General features: G+C 53.4%; 1 protein-coding gene across 1 annotated transcript in view; it reads left to right on the forward strand.

Moving 5' to 3' along the window:
- Nucleotides 1-16,458, forward strand: part of C5H6orf132 (chromosome 5 C6orf132 homolog) — a 34,173-nt gene continuing 17,715 nt past the window's right edge. Inside the window, exons 1-2 of the mRNA XM_059400473.1 lie at nucleotides 1-241; nucleotides 10,782-10,888. Of these exons, the coding sequence (XP_059256456.1) occupies nucleotides 97-241; nucleotides 10,782-10,888 (252 nt within the window). The 5' untranslated portion in view covers nucleotides 1-96. The remainder of the gene's footprint in view (nucleotides 242-10,781; nucleotides 10,889-16,458) is intronic.

Genomic DNA, 16,458 nt, shown 5'->3' on the forward strand with positions numbered 1-16,458 from the left:
GGGCCCCCGGGAAAGCCGGTGCGGACTTGGGTCCGGGGCAGGGCACGGCCGGGGGAGGGAAGGTCCTTCCCCTGGTGCCGCGCGGCCGGCGGCAGCATGAAAAAGAACCAGACGGTGCAGGGCACCTTCAGCAAACTCTTCGGCAAGAAGCACGCCAACCCTCCCAACACCTCCCTCTACGCCACCAACCCCCCCTGGATCTTCACCCAGGAGGCCCCGGAGGAGGGGAGCCGGGACTTCGGTAGGAGCACGCGCGCTGGGTGGCGGCCCCCCGGGCCCGGGGGAGGCGGCGGGGAGCGCGGGAGGCGCGGCTCCGCGCGGTCGGGAAGGAACACGCCGCGACCTGCGCCCCGGGTGCGGAGGCGCTGCCGGGAAGGGAAGGCGGCCGGCTGGCTGTCCCGGGAGAGGGTCGAGGGGCCAGAGGGACGGGGAGGGAGGGAGGCCCCCCGCCGCTCGCCGCTTACCCTGGCTGCTCGTCGGAGGTGATTATTTTCCCTCCTTCGGTGAAAAGTGCGTCTGAGTTACTGTCAGAAAGTCTTCCTGGGCTTTGTTCCTCCCAGCCGAGGCCCAGGGGGTGTCCCTTCAGTTCCTGGCCCGGGTCCTAGGCAAAAAGAGGGGCTGCTCTCTTGGTGCTGACACGCTCGGCTCTGCACAGGGGCGGCCCAGGGAAAATCAACCGAAGCCACTGCTGCGAAATGACCAGTGGGTGCAAGACACCCGAGTCCCTTCCTGCGGTCACAGGCTCTTGCCCGCTCAGCCTGGGGCCGGTGTTGTCTATGGGCTCAGGTCCCGGAGGCCAAGCAGGGACAGTGGAGTCCAGGGAACACCCTCCTGACGGGCAGCGGCCTGGGGAGCCTTGTGTCTGGACTCACCAAACCAACCCAGGCCTGGTGCTTTAGCTGTGGGTCATCTGGTCAGCACTGCATCTTTTTTGCAGTTTATACCCTCAGTAACTGAGGGGAAACCAGTGCGATAGGGACGGGAATTCACTTCTTGTGTATGAGCTGAAGCTTTGGCTCACCTCCTTCATTGTCACCCTAATGTCTCCTCTGACCTTTATGGCCACTATACCATGACCTACAAGAAGATGGTATGGACTCATCCTATACCCCCTATACCTGCTGTTGGTTTCAGTTCGGCACCCAGGTTGTCAGAGTGGGGACACAAAGCACCTGGACAGGAGGGGGAGAAACAAGGTATCACCTCTTCTGGCCCAAAGATCTCAGACCAGTGGATGAACAAAGCTAACCATAGGCTGTTTAGACTGTTCTGAGCCTTTGCTCTAAAAAATGGAGGGCGTAAGGGGTGGAGAAGAGAAATGACCTCTGCTTGGAACTAGGGTTTGAGCTGAGAGGGAAGGGCATCCAGCACTTTGCAGAGTAAACAGCAGGAGCAAAGCCTAGGAGGGGCAGAGCAATGTGGAGGCACAATTTAGGAACTTACTAACTGCCGAGTGTACTGACTCTGCGAGGCCTGAACACCTCTCCTCACTTGTGTAGCAAACACTTACTGACCTTTTGCTAGGGTTACATTCTAAAGTCTGAATGCAAGATACCATTCTAAAGTCTGTATGTTGTCTACTGGTTGGACCCTCCTCATCTAGCAATCTCCATGTAGTCAGTGATGCAAGTCCTATAATTCCCATTTGTCAGATGGGGAGACTGAGGCACAGGGAGGTTAAGTAACATGCCCCAAATCACACAGCTTTACATGACCATGTCAGGATTTTCTTAAGTATACAATTCAATGATTGTTAGGCTTACTGACTTGTGCAACCGTCACCACAATTCGGTTTGAGAACCCTTCAGTTACCCCAAAACTTCCTTCATGAGGCAGAGCTGATATTTGAACCCCAAAGCCAGGCCCCAGAGACAACATTCTTAGCCAGCTTGCTGAATTAACTTAAGGAGAGGTGATTCAAAGGTGAATTTGACTTGAGGGACACCTGCCTGAGAACACACCCCTCCCACAACACACACACACACACACACACACACACACACACACACACACTGCTTTCCTAAGGGGAGACCTCAGAAATATCTTAGACCCTTCTCTGTATTTTTGGCTGCACTAATCAGGCTGCTGGTAGGGATCAGTCCCTCTGGTGAGTGAAGTGGAGGCATTGTTCCCTGTCACCTTCGGCCAGCTGCAGCCTTCACCAGCCTGGGCAAGGCTGAAGCCCAGGGGGCAGTTCCTCCCATTCCCAGGGCAGGGCTGGGCCTCTAGCTGACTCAGCTGACTCAGCCTGGTCGCACCCTGCGCATGGAGGGGTGGAAAACAACATGCACCCAGTGGGATGTTCCCCCAGTGTTTCCGGGGTGTTCCCCAGGGTGCCAGTGGGTGTAGCCCAGGACATGTGCTAGGAGTTGGGAGAGGAGGGACCAGTGTTGGAGATTCTGTGATGGGATGAAGATACCAGACCTGTCTCTGTCTATAAAGTGAAGGCTAGCCACTCCCTGGGCCTTGGTTTTTTTCTTCTATGAAATGGGGATGGTTTCTAGGTGGTCTGGAGAATGGCTGCTTGAGGTTTGTACATGGCAGTGGTTTGAAGACTCTTTAAAAGAAAAGCCCTAAAAGTAAGAATTGGCAAATTATAGACCTGGCTCAAATCTGGCCCCTGGCTTGTTTTCATGAATAAAGTTTTATTAAAACAGCCAGTCATGCCCATGATTTACATGTTGTCTGTGGCTGCTTTCATGATGCAGTGGCATTGTTGCGTAGCCTCAGCAGAGACGGTATGGCTCACAAAGCCCAGGATATTTACTAGCTGGGCCTTCACAGAAAAAATAGGTTGACTACTGTATGATTTATTATGTTCGGGTCATTTCAACTCTGCGCTTCCTGCCCTTGCCAGCTTCAGCATCTCTTCCTAACAATGCTGTAGACCAGAGGAAACTGAGGCCATCTTAAGGCCTTAAAGGGGCTGAGATTAGCATTCTATAGGATCCCTGAGTCTGCAGCATTCTCTGAGATGCTGGTGGTATTGGGCCCTAGAGAACAGGGTAGGGGTGGTGTGGAGGAATGGAAGGGGGATATCAATCCAGAGGTGTGGAAGGGAAGGTGTGGAAGGTAACTCTCCGCTCTGTGGCTATAGTATGTAAAAAATCTGTTTGCATAAGGGTAGGCTGGGTGCAGTGGGTAAAATGCAAACAGTCATGTGAAAGCGGTGACAGCTGCTTTTCTTTAAACAATTCCCTTGACATATATTCTAATAACTATTGGGAGAGCTTCACTTAATGCAGATGTAATCCTAATGAAGCCTCCTGCTCCCCATCCACCAGCCCACAGAGGGGTCTTAAAAGGCCACAGGATTGTTTTCGAAATGCTTGAGAAGGCAGAGATGTGGATCTTTGCAAATTCCGTGATCAGGGACGGGCTGCGGCAGCCAGAAACAAGGCTGTCTATCCTTCGGGACTCCTCCCTTACTTCTTGGATGAATTAACCCACCTTCTTTATTCCCCACCATCTCACCCCATCCCAGCAATGGGTCATCCTCTCTTTCTTGCCTTGTTCCTCCAAATGTAAATTGCTTATGTCACAACCACATAGGACACTTATTACAGATGCAGATTCCTGGGGTCCCACTCAGAATCACTGGGCTAGGACTTTCTGCAGGTCTAAATAAATGTGCAGGGACTGAAGCCAGCTCCTGGCCAGAGAACCCCAATGATCCCTAGGGTTGGCTAGTGGTTCTGGCGTCCCTGCTCCTGGGGGTCCGTGACCTTTTGTCTCAGGCCAGACTGAAAGGTAGGAAGTTGTGAATCCCTGGAGCTGAGCGCCTAGTCACTGCCTGGGCCAGGATGTCCCCGGCCTCCTGAGAGCTGCCTGAGCCTTGCAGGGGTGTGAAGGAGACTGCTGTTTCCTCCTGTCCCCTGGAGGTTCACTGCGGTTAGCTGGCAGGTCAGTGCACACATACTCACCCATTACCCAAGCTCCTTTCGTCCCTGTGGTTCAACTCCAGAAGGCCAGGGTCTCCCTAGACCACAGCAGACCAGCTCCAGGGTACCCCTTCTCTCCAGCAGACACATGAGTAGCAGTAATAATATCATCATTATTATTATTATCAGTTATTTACTGACCCAGGCACCATGCTAAAAACTACATATGTTAGGGGCTCCTGGGTGGCTCAGTCAGCTAAGCATCTGCCTTCAACTCAGGTCATGATTCCAGGGTTCTGGGATCGAGCCCCACATTGGGCTTCCTGCTTGGAGGGAAACCTGTTTCCCCTCTCCCACTCCCCCTGCTTCTGTTCCCTCTCTCGCTGTGTCTCTCTCTGTCAAATAAATACAATCTTAAAAAAAAAAAAAAAAAAAAAACAACTCCATATGTTAACAGAGTCGAAAGGCTTGGGTAGGTGAAAAGACTCAGTCATTTCAGCTCAGGGCAGCTCAAATGCTGCCTTGCATCCAGTCGCCTGGGGCCTTGTTAAAATCAGATTCTGACGCAGTCCGTTCGGAATGGGGGGAGACTTCATTTCCAGTGGGTCCCCAGGTGAAGTCCTTGGGTGAGTCTGTACTCTGAGCAGTGCATCCTAACTAGAAAGCAGAGGGCCAGGTCCTGCCCCCAAGGCCCCAGCGCTCTGTCCCCACCGACTCCATCCCCCACCCCACCTCCCCCCCCCTTCCGACTCTACCTGTGGCTTCCTGCTCAGGCCCAGCTCAACCTGCTTCGTCCTCTCTGCCCTTGGACAAAGGCCTCTCTCTGGTGCCTGGGTCAGACCTGCTGGGGCTTGCTGGGACAGACTGGCCTTTTCAGGTTTCTGTCATGTGGACCTGTTAATTAGCAAGGAAGGGCCTCTTTAATGTCATTTGTGTGTTACCTTTGTGGGGCCCCTCTGCTGCTTCCCTGAAAGGCTGGGGCTCCTTAGTGACCAAGGACTGGATGCTTCATCTCTGTGGGGTAGAGATGGGGTATCGATTTGGGGGTTCTGGCTTATTCTGTGTCAAGGCAACAAACTCCCTCAGCTACAGCCTCACCCCTCCGAAGCCCCTGGGATTAGACCCTGGGGCCAGTGCACTTGGGGCCATTTGGGGGCTTCCGGCAATTTGGGGCCACATATCATCCCCCCAGCCCTCCTCATGTCCTTGCCAGCTCCTTTCCCTCTGATTGTGGGAGGCTTCCTGCAACATAGGAGTAATGGACCCCATAGGATAAGTGGGGAAACAAAGCCCGAGAAAGTGCCCCCAAATCCTCAGGCAACACACTGAGGAGCCACCGTGACCCCAGAGCTGATTCCTAGGTCCATTTGTTTCCTCTAGGTGGCACCCCATTCTGAGTGTCTGGGAAAACAGGAGATCGAAGGAAGAGGAGCCAGACCTCTTCATTATTTCCCCACTGTTCTGGTTGTGGTCAGAGGGTCCTAGAGTCAGGTTGCCTGGGCTTGAATCCTGGCCCCTTTCATTCACCAGCTGTGGGCCCTCGGGCAGGGACCTAACCTCTCTGGGCCTCAGTTTCTTAATCTGCAAAATGGGCATAATGAGAGGGCCTCTCCCAAGGTTTGTGAATGAGAATGCACAGAGCACTTCAAATCACTCCAAGCTCGTAATACTTGCTTAATAGATGTTAGACATTTGCATTTTTATTATTAATTTTCTCTCTAGTTCAGACCTGTCTAGGATTTGGGGAAAGAGCTAAAGGACAGTCCCAAGCCTCAGCCTCCAAGGAGATCTGTGGCTGCTTTGTGGCTGGGCAAGGAGTTTCGACCCAGAACTCTCAGAGAAAAGAAATGCCAAAGACCCAGTGAGATGCTGCTCCCTTTGGCAAGAAGGGGAGGAAGGGAGGGCTGGGAGGGAGGCAGCAGCTGGGCCCAGCCCTCAGCTTCCCCAGAGCAGGCCACCCACCCACCCACCCCACTACACTTATACACACACACACACACATACACCAAGAGAACCAATTTGGGGAGAGGCAGCAAGCCGTGTGCCATATGTAAGGCACTCATCATTTGTGCCCAGAGCCCAGCATTGCAAGTCAGGCACACTGTTTGGGTCCTGGCACAGGGGCTGCTCTGTGACCTTGAGCCTGCCCCACCCACGCGGCACCTCTGTCTTCCCATCTGCCAAGAGCAGCCCCAAATGTCCGCATTCAGAGTTCTCCCCGACATGAGAGCAAAGGGCTACCCGCCTCCCCATGGCTCACACGCAGGGGCATAGCTATTTACCCTTAATTTGCTGTGTTTCGAGCTCATAGCCAAACCCTTGCCCAAGCAAGCTAAGGGGGGACAGAGGGAGCGCAATGATGAGGGCGGTGGCGATGATGATGGTTACTGAGCAGAAATTATCTGCTAGGCACTGTGCTCAGCTGTTGCATACTGTGTCTCTCACTCAGCCTCACCCAGCCCACCCCCCAAGTCGGGATCATCACCTACAGTTACAAAGATGAGGGCTAGCCTCCCAGAGACCTAGAAACATGCCCAAGGCCCTACAGTGAGTAAGTGATGGAGCCAGGACTGGAACCAGGCTCTGCTGATTCCTAAACCCACAGCCCGGGTCCCTGCACCACTTGCCGCACCCCACCCCCCACCCTGCCACCCAGCTGGGGAGGTGGGGCCTGAGGTCTGAGGGGATGTCTTCCTGCTGAAACACGTGGGGCCACCAAGAGTTATTTTTGAACCGGGTTTCTGGATAGGAGATAGGATTTACATGAACTGAGATCCTTGAGGAAACGTAAATGAAAAGCGGCCTTTGTTTCCCGTCCATCTGTGAGAGAGAAATGTAACCAAATGCAAAGGGATCCTGGGCACAGGCCTGTCAGGAAGAAGATTTCATTTGCAGGGGAAGCTGGGATTGTTTTAAAGATCGGGTCTGGGTATGGGGAGGCAGCTCTGAACTTTCTCCTCTCTTATCACTGCGCTCGTTTGAGATGAGTTTGCCAGGCAGAGATACTTGTTTGTGCCTTGACAGGGCTGTGGTCCACCTGGGGCTTCGGCTCTGCTCAGGCCCTGCCCCTGGTGCCTCCTAAGTCTACCTGGCTGCTGGAATGGCCCCAGGGTTTCCCGAAGATGCCCCCTTTCTCTAGAAGCTTCTAGGTCCCTGGTGGCTCTCTCCACTTCCCTGCCTCCTGAATCCTGCTGGGATGCTCCTGGTGTCCCTCTGGGCCATGTTGCAAGCTCGAGATCCCCCAAGGACTCTTCCGGTGGGCAAGGTGCCAAGTAAAAAGACAGATGCAGAGGGAGTTTCCAGGTTTCAGGGTGGGCAAGACAGTAGACTGGGATCTTTTTTTATTGAGCAGCTTCACTGTGTCCTCAGAGGGTGAGAAGTTCAGATTCCTCTTTGTCACTCCCTTTCCCTCCTCAAGATCTGGCCTGGCCCTCCTTTACCTCTTTGGGTGAGGAGGGGACTGCTTCTTAGGAAGCTCCATTCCAGCACCCCTGAGACTGTGACTGGAACCCGGTTCATTTACTTCCATGGGAAAAGCCCCAAGTTGGACTCTATTGTCTCTGTTTAGTTTGGACCTTGATCTTGAGGGTTAGAAAGCCTCAGCCCTGACCTTGAACTCGTGGAGGACCCAGCTCATGGTGGTGGCCCCTCTTGCCTCACCTGATGGTGTGCTTCAGTCAGAAACTGAGCCCAGGCACGAGGGGCCCAGGGAAAGTCTGGCAGGTTCTAGCCACGCGTCTTTTTTGTTTTGTTTTTCTTTCTTCAAACAACATACATTTATTATCTGAAGTTCTGTCGGTCAGAAGTCTGACACTGAGCTCACAGGGCTAAAATTAACATGTCCATGAGACTCTGTTCCTTCCCAGAGGCTGTAGAGGAGAGTCTGTTTTCTCAGTTTTTCCAGCTTCTAAGGGCCACCCACATTCCTTGGCTCGTGGCCCCTGCCATCTTGAGAGCCAGCAGGAGCCAGTGGACCGTTTCTCACCTCACACCGCTCTGACTCTGTCACCATACTCCCCCCTGCCCTGACCCCAGCCATGCCTCTTAGTCCTGGAGAGCCAAACTGAATTTCACAGAAGCGCCCTGGTGGGGAAAGAGCCACGGGGCCTCAAGCACCGCCTCTCGCCTCTGATTGCTTTCCCAGAGATGGACTGTATTTTTAGAAAGTGTTCCCTCGTTGAAAATGACCACAAACCAAAACGACAGTGCCTCCCAGTCAGGGCTGAGTCATGGGATCTATGAGGCAGTTAGAACTGTGGAATCTGTGAGGTGGTTAGAGCCCAAGCACCTGCGTGCAAGTCAGATTGAGCTCTGCCCCGGCCTGGGCAAGCTTCCGTTCCCGCCCCTCCCCAGAGCTACTCCAGGGCCCCAGCCAAGACTCTCTTACCCCCAAATAGCTCCCCACCCGGCCCCTAACCCCTAACCCCCCACCCTGTAAACAGCGGGATTAGGATTCCCTACTCTGGACAGGTCATGGTTCAGAGATCAGCCCTGCAACAGAAATCCTGGCTTCAGAGGCTTCGGGCAAGTTCTTAGACCTCTCTCTGTCCCCATTTCCTCGTCTGTAAAATGGGGATGATGACTGTCCAATTGCAGTGATGATTGTCCCAATTTAAAATGGAACTGTTTCAAAAATTAAGTGAATAGATAATGTGCAAGTCGCCTAGAACAGTCCCCGGCCCATTGAAAGTGCTCAGTAAGGGGCGCCTGGGTGGCTCAGTGGGTTAAAGCCTCTGCCTTCGGCTCGGATCATGATCCTAGGATCCTGGGATCGAGCCCCGAATCAGGCTCTCTGCTCATCGTGGGGGGGGGGGTGCTGCTCCCCCCCCACCCCCACCTGCCTCTCTGCCTACTTGTGATCTCTGTCCGTCAAATAATAAATAAAATCTTAAAAAAAAAAAGTGCTCCGTAAGTTTTACCCATTACTATATTATTACTGCCCCTGTGATCCCCTTGCCAAGGTGCTCCCTTCCAAAGGCACACGATAACACTAGCCATTGATGTTAGGACAATTTGCCTGTAGAAAGGAGGCCCCATAGATCCCAGCACTAATGCAGAGATGAGATGATTAGAGAAAAGGTCAGCCTGGGAGCCTACCTCTCTTGCTATCTCTCCCCACCCCGGTCCTAGTAAGGGCCCAGCAGCCATATCAGGCAAGTTGGATTTAGACTTTGGTGTCCGCACACCACTATCTGGGGAACGTCCCAGGAGATCCTGGTGTCAATGTGCAAACCCTTAGAAGCCAGAGAGAATCAGGTGGGCCTTAGCAAGAGCCGTCGTTGTTGGGATTTCCCTGTTATCTTCCACTTTTGTGATTTCTGATTGGGCCAGATCTGCACTCCTATGCTTCCTGCACGCCCCCACCCCCCCGCCCCCGCCCCCGCTCCCTGGCACCTGGTAGGGACTGGGCAACCATGTCTTCCTGGAGTGCGCTGGGCAGGGCCCTGCTGGGAACTGGAGTTACTGGGGACTGTGGCACACACAGAGAACTCGTCCTTTTGGCCCCTTTTCAGAGGTGGAGATTCCTGAACGTTCCAGTCACTCTCTGCCTGGAGGGACAGCACACAAAGGGCTCTGGGTCCAGCTGCTTTGATGTTCTCAAGAGCCTTTATGTCACATTCAAAACCCTAGATTCTGACATAGGGGGGGGGGGTGTGGCTGTAAGTGTGGGAATTTGGGGTGAATGTGTTCTGATCTCAGGACTTCCCTTACAAGCCCAGTCTCTCTTGAATAAATCTTTTGGCTTTCTTGCAGTTTGCTCCTGGAGTCATGTGCAATGGGAAAAGTAATCATGATTTGTTCAATGTTCCAGTTATAGGATTCTGGTTCCTTGGGATTTTGACTTTTCTTCTCTTTCCCCTTTGGTTATAGAGGAACCAAAAGTCCCTCGTGCCCTGTTAAAGGGGTGAAAACCCTTCCTGCTTATGACCAACATAGTAGGAAGTCCACAGTGACCCCTGCTCAGGGGAAGGCCTGCTTCTCCCTCTCCTTCTGTCTCTCCTCCTGCTTGTGCTCTCTATCTCCAATAAATAAATAAAATATTGAAAGCAAGAAAGCAAGCAAGCAAGCCCAGAATACAGACCCAGTAACTAGAGGAAGAGAAGAGTCTTTGTATCATCCTCCTACAGGGGAAGTGACCACATTTGCTGAGCTCTTACTATGTGTGGGCCACACTAACTCCTCACAACAGTCCTATAAGGTTAGCACTAATATCACTCCCATTGTACAGATAGGAAAACTGAGGCCCAGAGAGGTTACATGACACTGCCAGTAAGTAGCCAGGCTGGGATTTGTGCTAGGTCACATGGACCCTACTGTCCCACTCTTTCTGCTCTGCCCTCAAGGGTACAATGAAGGGGAGCCATGCTCACAAACATTGATGGTTTCAGGGACTAGGGAAATCTTGAGTTAGAAGAGTCCAGAAGGTGGGGGCTGAGCCACTGGGGGCAGCAGGTGACCTCATCTTCTCTGCTTGTTCCAGATTAGAAATTCAAACACTTGAGAGAAAAGCCACCTTGCGTTCCTCCCTTGCTCAGAGATAAGCTTTAACTGGGGCATTGGTCACAATCTCAGGGCCCCTAAAGGAAGGACGACTTGTTGAAGTGTAGACTCAGGAGCTGTCCGGGAATCAGGAGGAACATGCTGCTGGGGCAAGCTGGGAACGCTGCAGGAGGCCCCAGGAAACAGCCCCCTTGGCGTCGCTCCCAACCCCACTGCAATGGGCCCCCTGAGCACCCACCCCATTGACAGGATCTTATTGTGTAAGAGCCGAGGAGCTGAGTCAGATGGGCCAACCACAGGGCCTGGCTCTCCTCCCTCGGAACTGCAGGGTAGATTAACTCAGTCGTAGCACATGCCTTTGATCTCCAGCTCATGGTCTCCTGCATTTGTCTCCCCCAGGTGCTATCTATTATGGAGACAATCGGTTTGACTCTGTGAGTGAGTCAGGAACGGCCACACTGAAAGCTCGGCCAAGAGTCCGGCCCCTCCTGACCTTCCTTCCACTAGTAAGTACGGTTCTGGACTGCGGTCTGGGGGTCGGCTCTGGTTGGGCCACCTGCTGCCCTAGCCCTAGTGGACATCTCAGCTTCTGCTCATTCCCTTCCTTCCTGATGCCAACCCAGGGTGGCTTCTGGGAGGAAGCATGGCTAAGACTCATGGCAGAAAGGCTGAGGCTAAGGGTGTCAGCTCCTCCAAGTTGAAACCCAAGGAGAGGTTCTGGGGATCTTGTATGCAAAGGCAACGCAGTGATGGGTCCCTCTAGCGAAGCAAGATTCTTGTCCCTGTTCTGCAAGCACTGACCACTGCCTGCTCTGTGCCAGGCCTTGCACTGGACACGGATACACAGAGAGGACAGAGCCCACACTGCTGCTCTCAGGGAAGGACAGGAGTGAGTAAACAGACTGTTGGAACATAACTCAGAGCACCGGCAGCCAATCTGGCCACAGAGGTGGTCAGGAAGGCTTCCTGGAAGAGGGTAACAACTGAGCTGTCTCAAAGGACAAATAGCCGTGATCCCTGGGAGAAGTGCATTTGGGACAGGATTGTTCGTGGGTCTGAAACTGCAGGAAACCAAAATCTCCCTTCTGGAGCCATGGTTGGGCTTTTGTTTTTTGGCAAGGGACACAAACTCAACATCCACTGCTCTCTGACAGGTTCTGTTGATTGTGAGACACGTTCTGGGGTTTTCTGGGACAGTGTGGACCAGTGCTATCCGACAGAAATACAATGCAAGCCTCATATGTCATTTAAAATTTTCTAGTAGCCACATTGAAAGTACATAGAAATAGGCAAGGTTCATTTTAATAATACGTTACTTAATTCAATATATTCGAAAAATTATTATTTCAACATTAAATTGATGTTAAAAAAATACTGCTGAGCTGTTTGACATTCAGGTGAGAAAGTCAGATTAGAAATTCCAGAAAGGGAATTTTTCATGCTAAGTCTTTGACATCTGAAGTACTGTACTTACATATACATCCCTGATGAGTGACATTCACTGTGGCCAGTGGCTCCGGGACTGCTTCACCAAGGTCTAGAGCCTAGATTCTAGGTTCAGGCTTGTCTGTCTAGTTCCTGGCTGGGACAATATTATGATTGGCATCCTTGAGGATTTGTGCCCTCTGGTCACTAGCGCTGTTTGGCACAACCACCTCCCTCTCTGTCACCTGATTTTTTTTTTTTTTTTTTTTTTTGTTTGTCCAACCTCACCAAGACCCTGAGATTCTAGATGGGAGACATGGAGTCTTCTATTCTGGCTGCATTCCCCAAGGCCTGGAGGTGGAGGGCTGAGCGCACAGACCTCTGGGAATACAACTTCACCCTGTTTTCTGCTTATAAAAGCAACTCATGGTGGCTCAGTCGGTTAAGCATCTGACTCTAGATTTTGGCTCAGGTCATGATCTCAGAGACCTGAGATGGAGCCCCACATCCGACTCTATGCTGGGCGTGAAGCCTGCTTAAGGTTTTCTGTCTTTCCCTCTCCCTCTGCCCCTCCCCTCCCCCATTACACACACTCTCTCTCAAAAAATACATGCATACATACATACATACAATAAATACAATAAAAAAATAAATAAAAGCAACTTGTGGGAATTATAGGCAAATATAGGAAGTACGACGCCACCAACAAAAAGGTAAGAAGCAAATGAGCCAGCCCCTAACTTTATTTCCAGAGATGTATAAAAGTGTTACAGGGGTCATTGCAGCCATGAAATAATTTCGAGATCTTCTATTGCTGAAGGTGAATTAGATTCTCTCCCTTCAGCCACCCCCAAGACACACACTCAGAATTATAGTGGCGTGGGCCCAGGGTTGACCCACCCGCACCTGTTCTGCTCTTTCAGATAGGGCCCTTGCCCCTGGAGTGGCTCCAGCTGCTGTAGGGTTAGTTCCTGCCACCCTGCCGTGCAGCCGTGTTTGCTCAGATTGGCTGAAATGGATATGTTCTGCCCCACCCACCCCCTTGGGTCCCTGCCATAATTAGGGCCTGTCCCAGCTTTCCTGCCTTACCCCTTCTGGTTGGAGCCCTTCCCCAGAGCACAGGCAGACTAGGCAGAAGGGGGTGTGGGTGTGGTGGAGACACTGGAATGGGCTTGGCTGGCAGATCAGGCCTGGAGATCCAAGACTGCCTTTGGGGGGGGCCAGTCCTCCAGGCCAGGCTCCAAGCCAGTCAGGAGATGGGGGCTTCTCCCCAGGCAGTCCACCTTGCGGCTTGCAGGGTCCCATCCAGTGGCATGGCCCTGAGATCGTGGCACACACAGACAGAGCACTCACTCTGTGTTGGGCAGCATTCCAGGTGTCTCCGGTGTGTTAACAGAGTCCACAGAGCCGCCTTGTCAGGAAGGTGCTGTTACTAATTCTCAGATGGAGGAATTGGAGCACAGAATGGGAGAGTAACTTGCTTAAGGTCACACAGCTCCTAAGTGGTCCAGCTGGGATTTGGAGCCCCACAGCCAGGCTCCAGGGTCCAAGTTCTATTCAGGCCCTCCTATGCTCCCTTCCATGCACAATCTAGAAGCTTTTCTCTTCTCTTCCAGCACCAGCCTGCACAAACACCTACATCTCTCTCGTCTGCCTCTCCGAAGCTCTCTGTCCAACGGCGGAGGCTTGCTGGATACCAGGGTCTCTTGCCTCTTTGGGGTCATAGACCCCTTTGAGACCCCGATGAGGCTATAAGCCATATCTATGCAGTTTTGCTTACAATTTCAGCAGAGGCCCCTCTCAGGTCCCCAGAAGCCCACCTATGATGGGCCTTTAGATCAGGAACCCTCGGCCTGACGGTTCATATCCTGGGGACATCCCTGTGCTCCTGATTCAGGTCATAAGATACACAGCCGCCTCAGTATCCTTTGTCACCTGGGTTGAGGGGAATCTGACTCCTCTCCCTTAGGCTCTGGACCAGGTCTTTACTTTCTTCCATCTGGGGCAGGAGGCTGGGAGAATGAGAAGCAGGAGGACAGAAGCTCCCTGTGGGTGTGGGTTCACGCATAGATACACACTCGGGCACAGCCCGCCCCCACAGCCTGCCAAGTTAGGGTGGGTGGGAAGCTGGGCCCGTGCCCAAGCCCTGGCTGACATTGTCCTGGCCAGGCGGGTCTCACCCCTCCCTGTCCTCCCTTCCCATACCATACTCAGCCACCTCCTAGGCCATGCTTCCCTGGGGCAGGGGCGGTGCTGGGCAGCAGTGTCCCAAGAAACCAGGTGACAGGCCCAGTGAGGCCCATGTTCTTCCTCGAGCTTTGCAGGCACGCTCACTGTCAGCTTTTTACTCCAGCCTTCAAAGGGCTGGATGCAAGGTGGGGAGGGCGACAGGAGGCAGCGCGAGGCAAGGGCAGATGCTTCTGACCACTTCCTGGAGCCTCCTCACTAGAGCTGAGGTAGAAGGACAGAGAACTAAGAGATACTTTCTCAGGCAGCTGGCAGCCAAAGGCCAGGGCTGAAAAGAACCTCTGCATCCCCCCTGTGACTGGGATGGGACCCAAGTGGCCCTCAGGGAGCTGGCAGGGCGGCCCTTCCTCTCCCCAGGCCCCTGGGTCCCCACCCATTCAGGGGGGTTACACCAGATGGTCCTTTTGGGTCTCCCTAGCTGTAACTGTCTGTGTTATATAAGTCCTAATGGAGAGGCAGGAAGCCCCTACAAGAAGCCAGGCCCCTCACAACACCCAGATCACTCACTGCTTGAGCTATCTTTCCATAGCTGCCACGGGTTGCCTTCCAGCCCCCCTACTTCCTGCTCCGAGAGCTAAGAGGAACTGGATCGGAATCACCAAACTTCTGAACTGGGGAGGACCTTGGTGCTCATTAGGATGAGAAAAACCAGGCCTGGGGAGGGAAGGGTCTAGGTTACCCAGCTCAGTAGAGGCGGAGACGGGACCAGAGCCCGGGTTTCCTCCCAGGCCAGAACGGTCCACACCACTGAGGGCCTGGGCTGAGTGGAGGAAGAATCCTTTCTCTCCACTTACTGCTGCTACCCCTGAGGGGAGGCCGGGCCCAAGGCTCAAGCCAGAGCTTACCCAAGCTTTCCAGAGCTGAGCTGATCAAACAGCCAGTAGTAGGAAGCTTGTCCTTCTCTCTGGGGCTCCCTCTTGCCCTTCCCTGCTCTGAATCAAACCATACCCAGGGTGACGCATGTGAGGAATTAACAGTTAAATGCCAATGTGGCAAATATAGGGAAACTGGCCGGACAGGTCCCTAGGGGTGCCCCAGGCGGTGAGAGCTCCCTGGGTCACCCCACCCTGTGAGTCAGGCAATCCTGGCTCTGCCTGGGGAGGTGGCAGGCTGGACTGGGGGGCAGGAAGCTCCATGGGCTCTGGTTCCCTCCCCCTATTCCTCCATGCCTGGAAACTCAAAGTCCGCTGGGTTTATGCTTTCTGCTCGACCCCCTCTTAGCTCATCTCTGAATTCAAACTCCACGCTCCCTTTGGGGTTGGGGTTTGAACTTCTTAGGATGAACCAAGCAGGGCAGTCATTGTTGGTTTTTGACTGATTCATGTGGCTGACATTGGCTGGAAGGGCTGCGGGGTGAGGGAGCATTGTGTGTTCCTGTGGGGGTGGGTGTCAGAGGCCCGAAACAAGATGGAGTCCGCATGGAAGCCCGCTGCCTGCTCTATGCACTGGCTTTTTCCCTCACCGTGAGGGCCTCACTCTGAAGCTCTACACCTTCATCCTACCCACATGCATCTCCCCCTTGACCACACTATGGGCTCCGGGATATGCGTACCCCCAGCTTGGGCTGCACTCAGGAGGACTAACTGTGGAAGAAGCTCTAGAAATGGGCTCAGGACCATTGAAGCAGGGGCTTCAATTCTAGGGGCCTTGGTGCCTGGAGCAAGGTCAAGATGGGGGTGGTATGGGCTCTAAGAGCATGTCCCCTTGATCCCATAGACTCTTCACCCCGTAGGGAACCAGAGCAGGGCCCTCAGGACACAGAGGCAGGGGCGGGGCCCTGCGTTCAAGAGCGGTCTGAGATAGCAGGTAGGTTCGGAGGAACATGGCCTCATTAGTGAAGATTCTGCTCTGACCTCCAAGAGTGTTTGAACTGTGACAAAGGGTGGAGGAAGAAATCAAGGTGTTTAATAAAATGCTCACTGGCTCCCCACTTTAGAGAAGCTGCTCTGTGGAGAACACACAGTTTCCTTTCTTAAACTTCTACCTCCTGCTCCTGGCCAGCACCCCCCCCCTCCCCTCACACTGCTCTTCAAACCCAAGCAACACCTACTTGGGCTTCACCCAGCTGGAGACTTTGGAAGGGTTTCCTTGTGGCTTTTACTCTAGGGTTCCATCCTCTGCTCCCCAATTCTAAATCTGCTTGAGGGTCATTTCCTTTACCCCCTGCAGCTCTGCGCCCCATCCTGAGGTGCCCCAGCCAAGCTCCAGAGCAATCTGGTGAGGAGGCTTGCATTCCACAATGTGCGGCTAAGACTCAGAGTTGGCCCACACCCAAGGTCAACCATGTGTTGCCCGTTGGCCCAACCCCTGGTGACCCACCCTTGGGGTTTGGCTGGACTTTGAGGAATCCCAGGCATGAGGATGTCCCAGGCATGTGTGTCCCAGGCATGAGGAGGCCAGGAGG

The sequence above is a fragment of the Mustela nigripes genome, chromosome 5, assembly GCF_022355385.1.
Source record: "Mustela nigripes isolate SB6536 chromosome 5, MUSNIG.SB6536, whole genome shotgun sequence".
Classification (NCBI taxonomy): Eukaryota; Metazoa; Chordata; class Mammalia; order Carnivora; family Mustelidae; genus Mustela; species Mustela nigripes.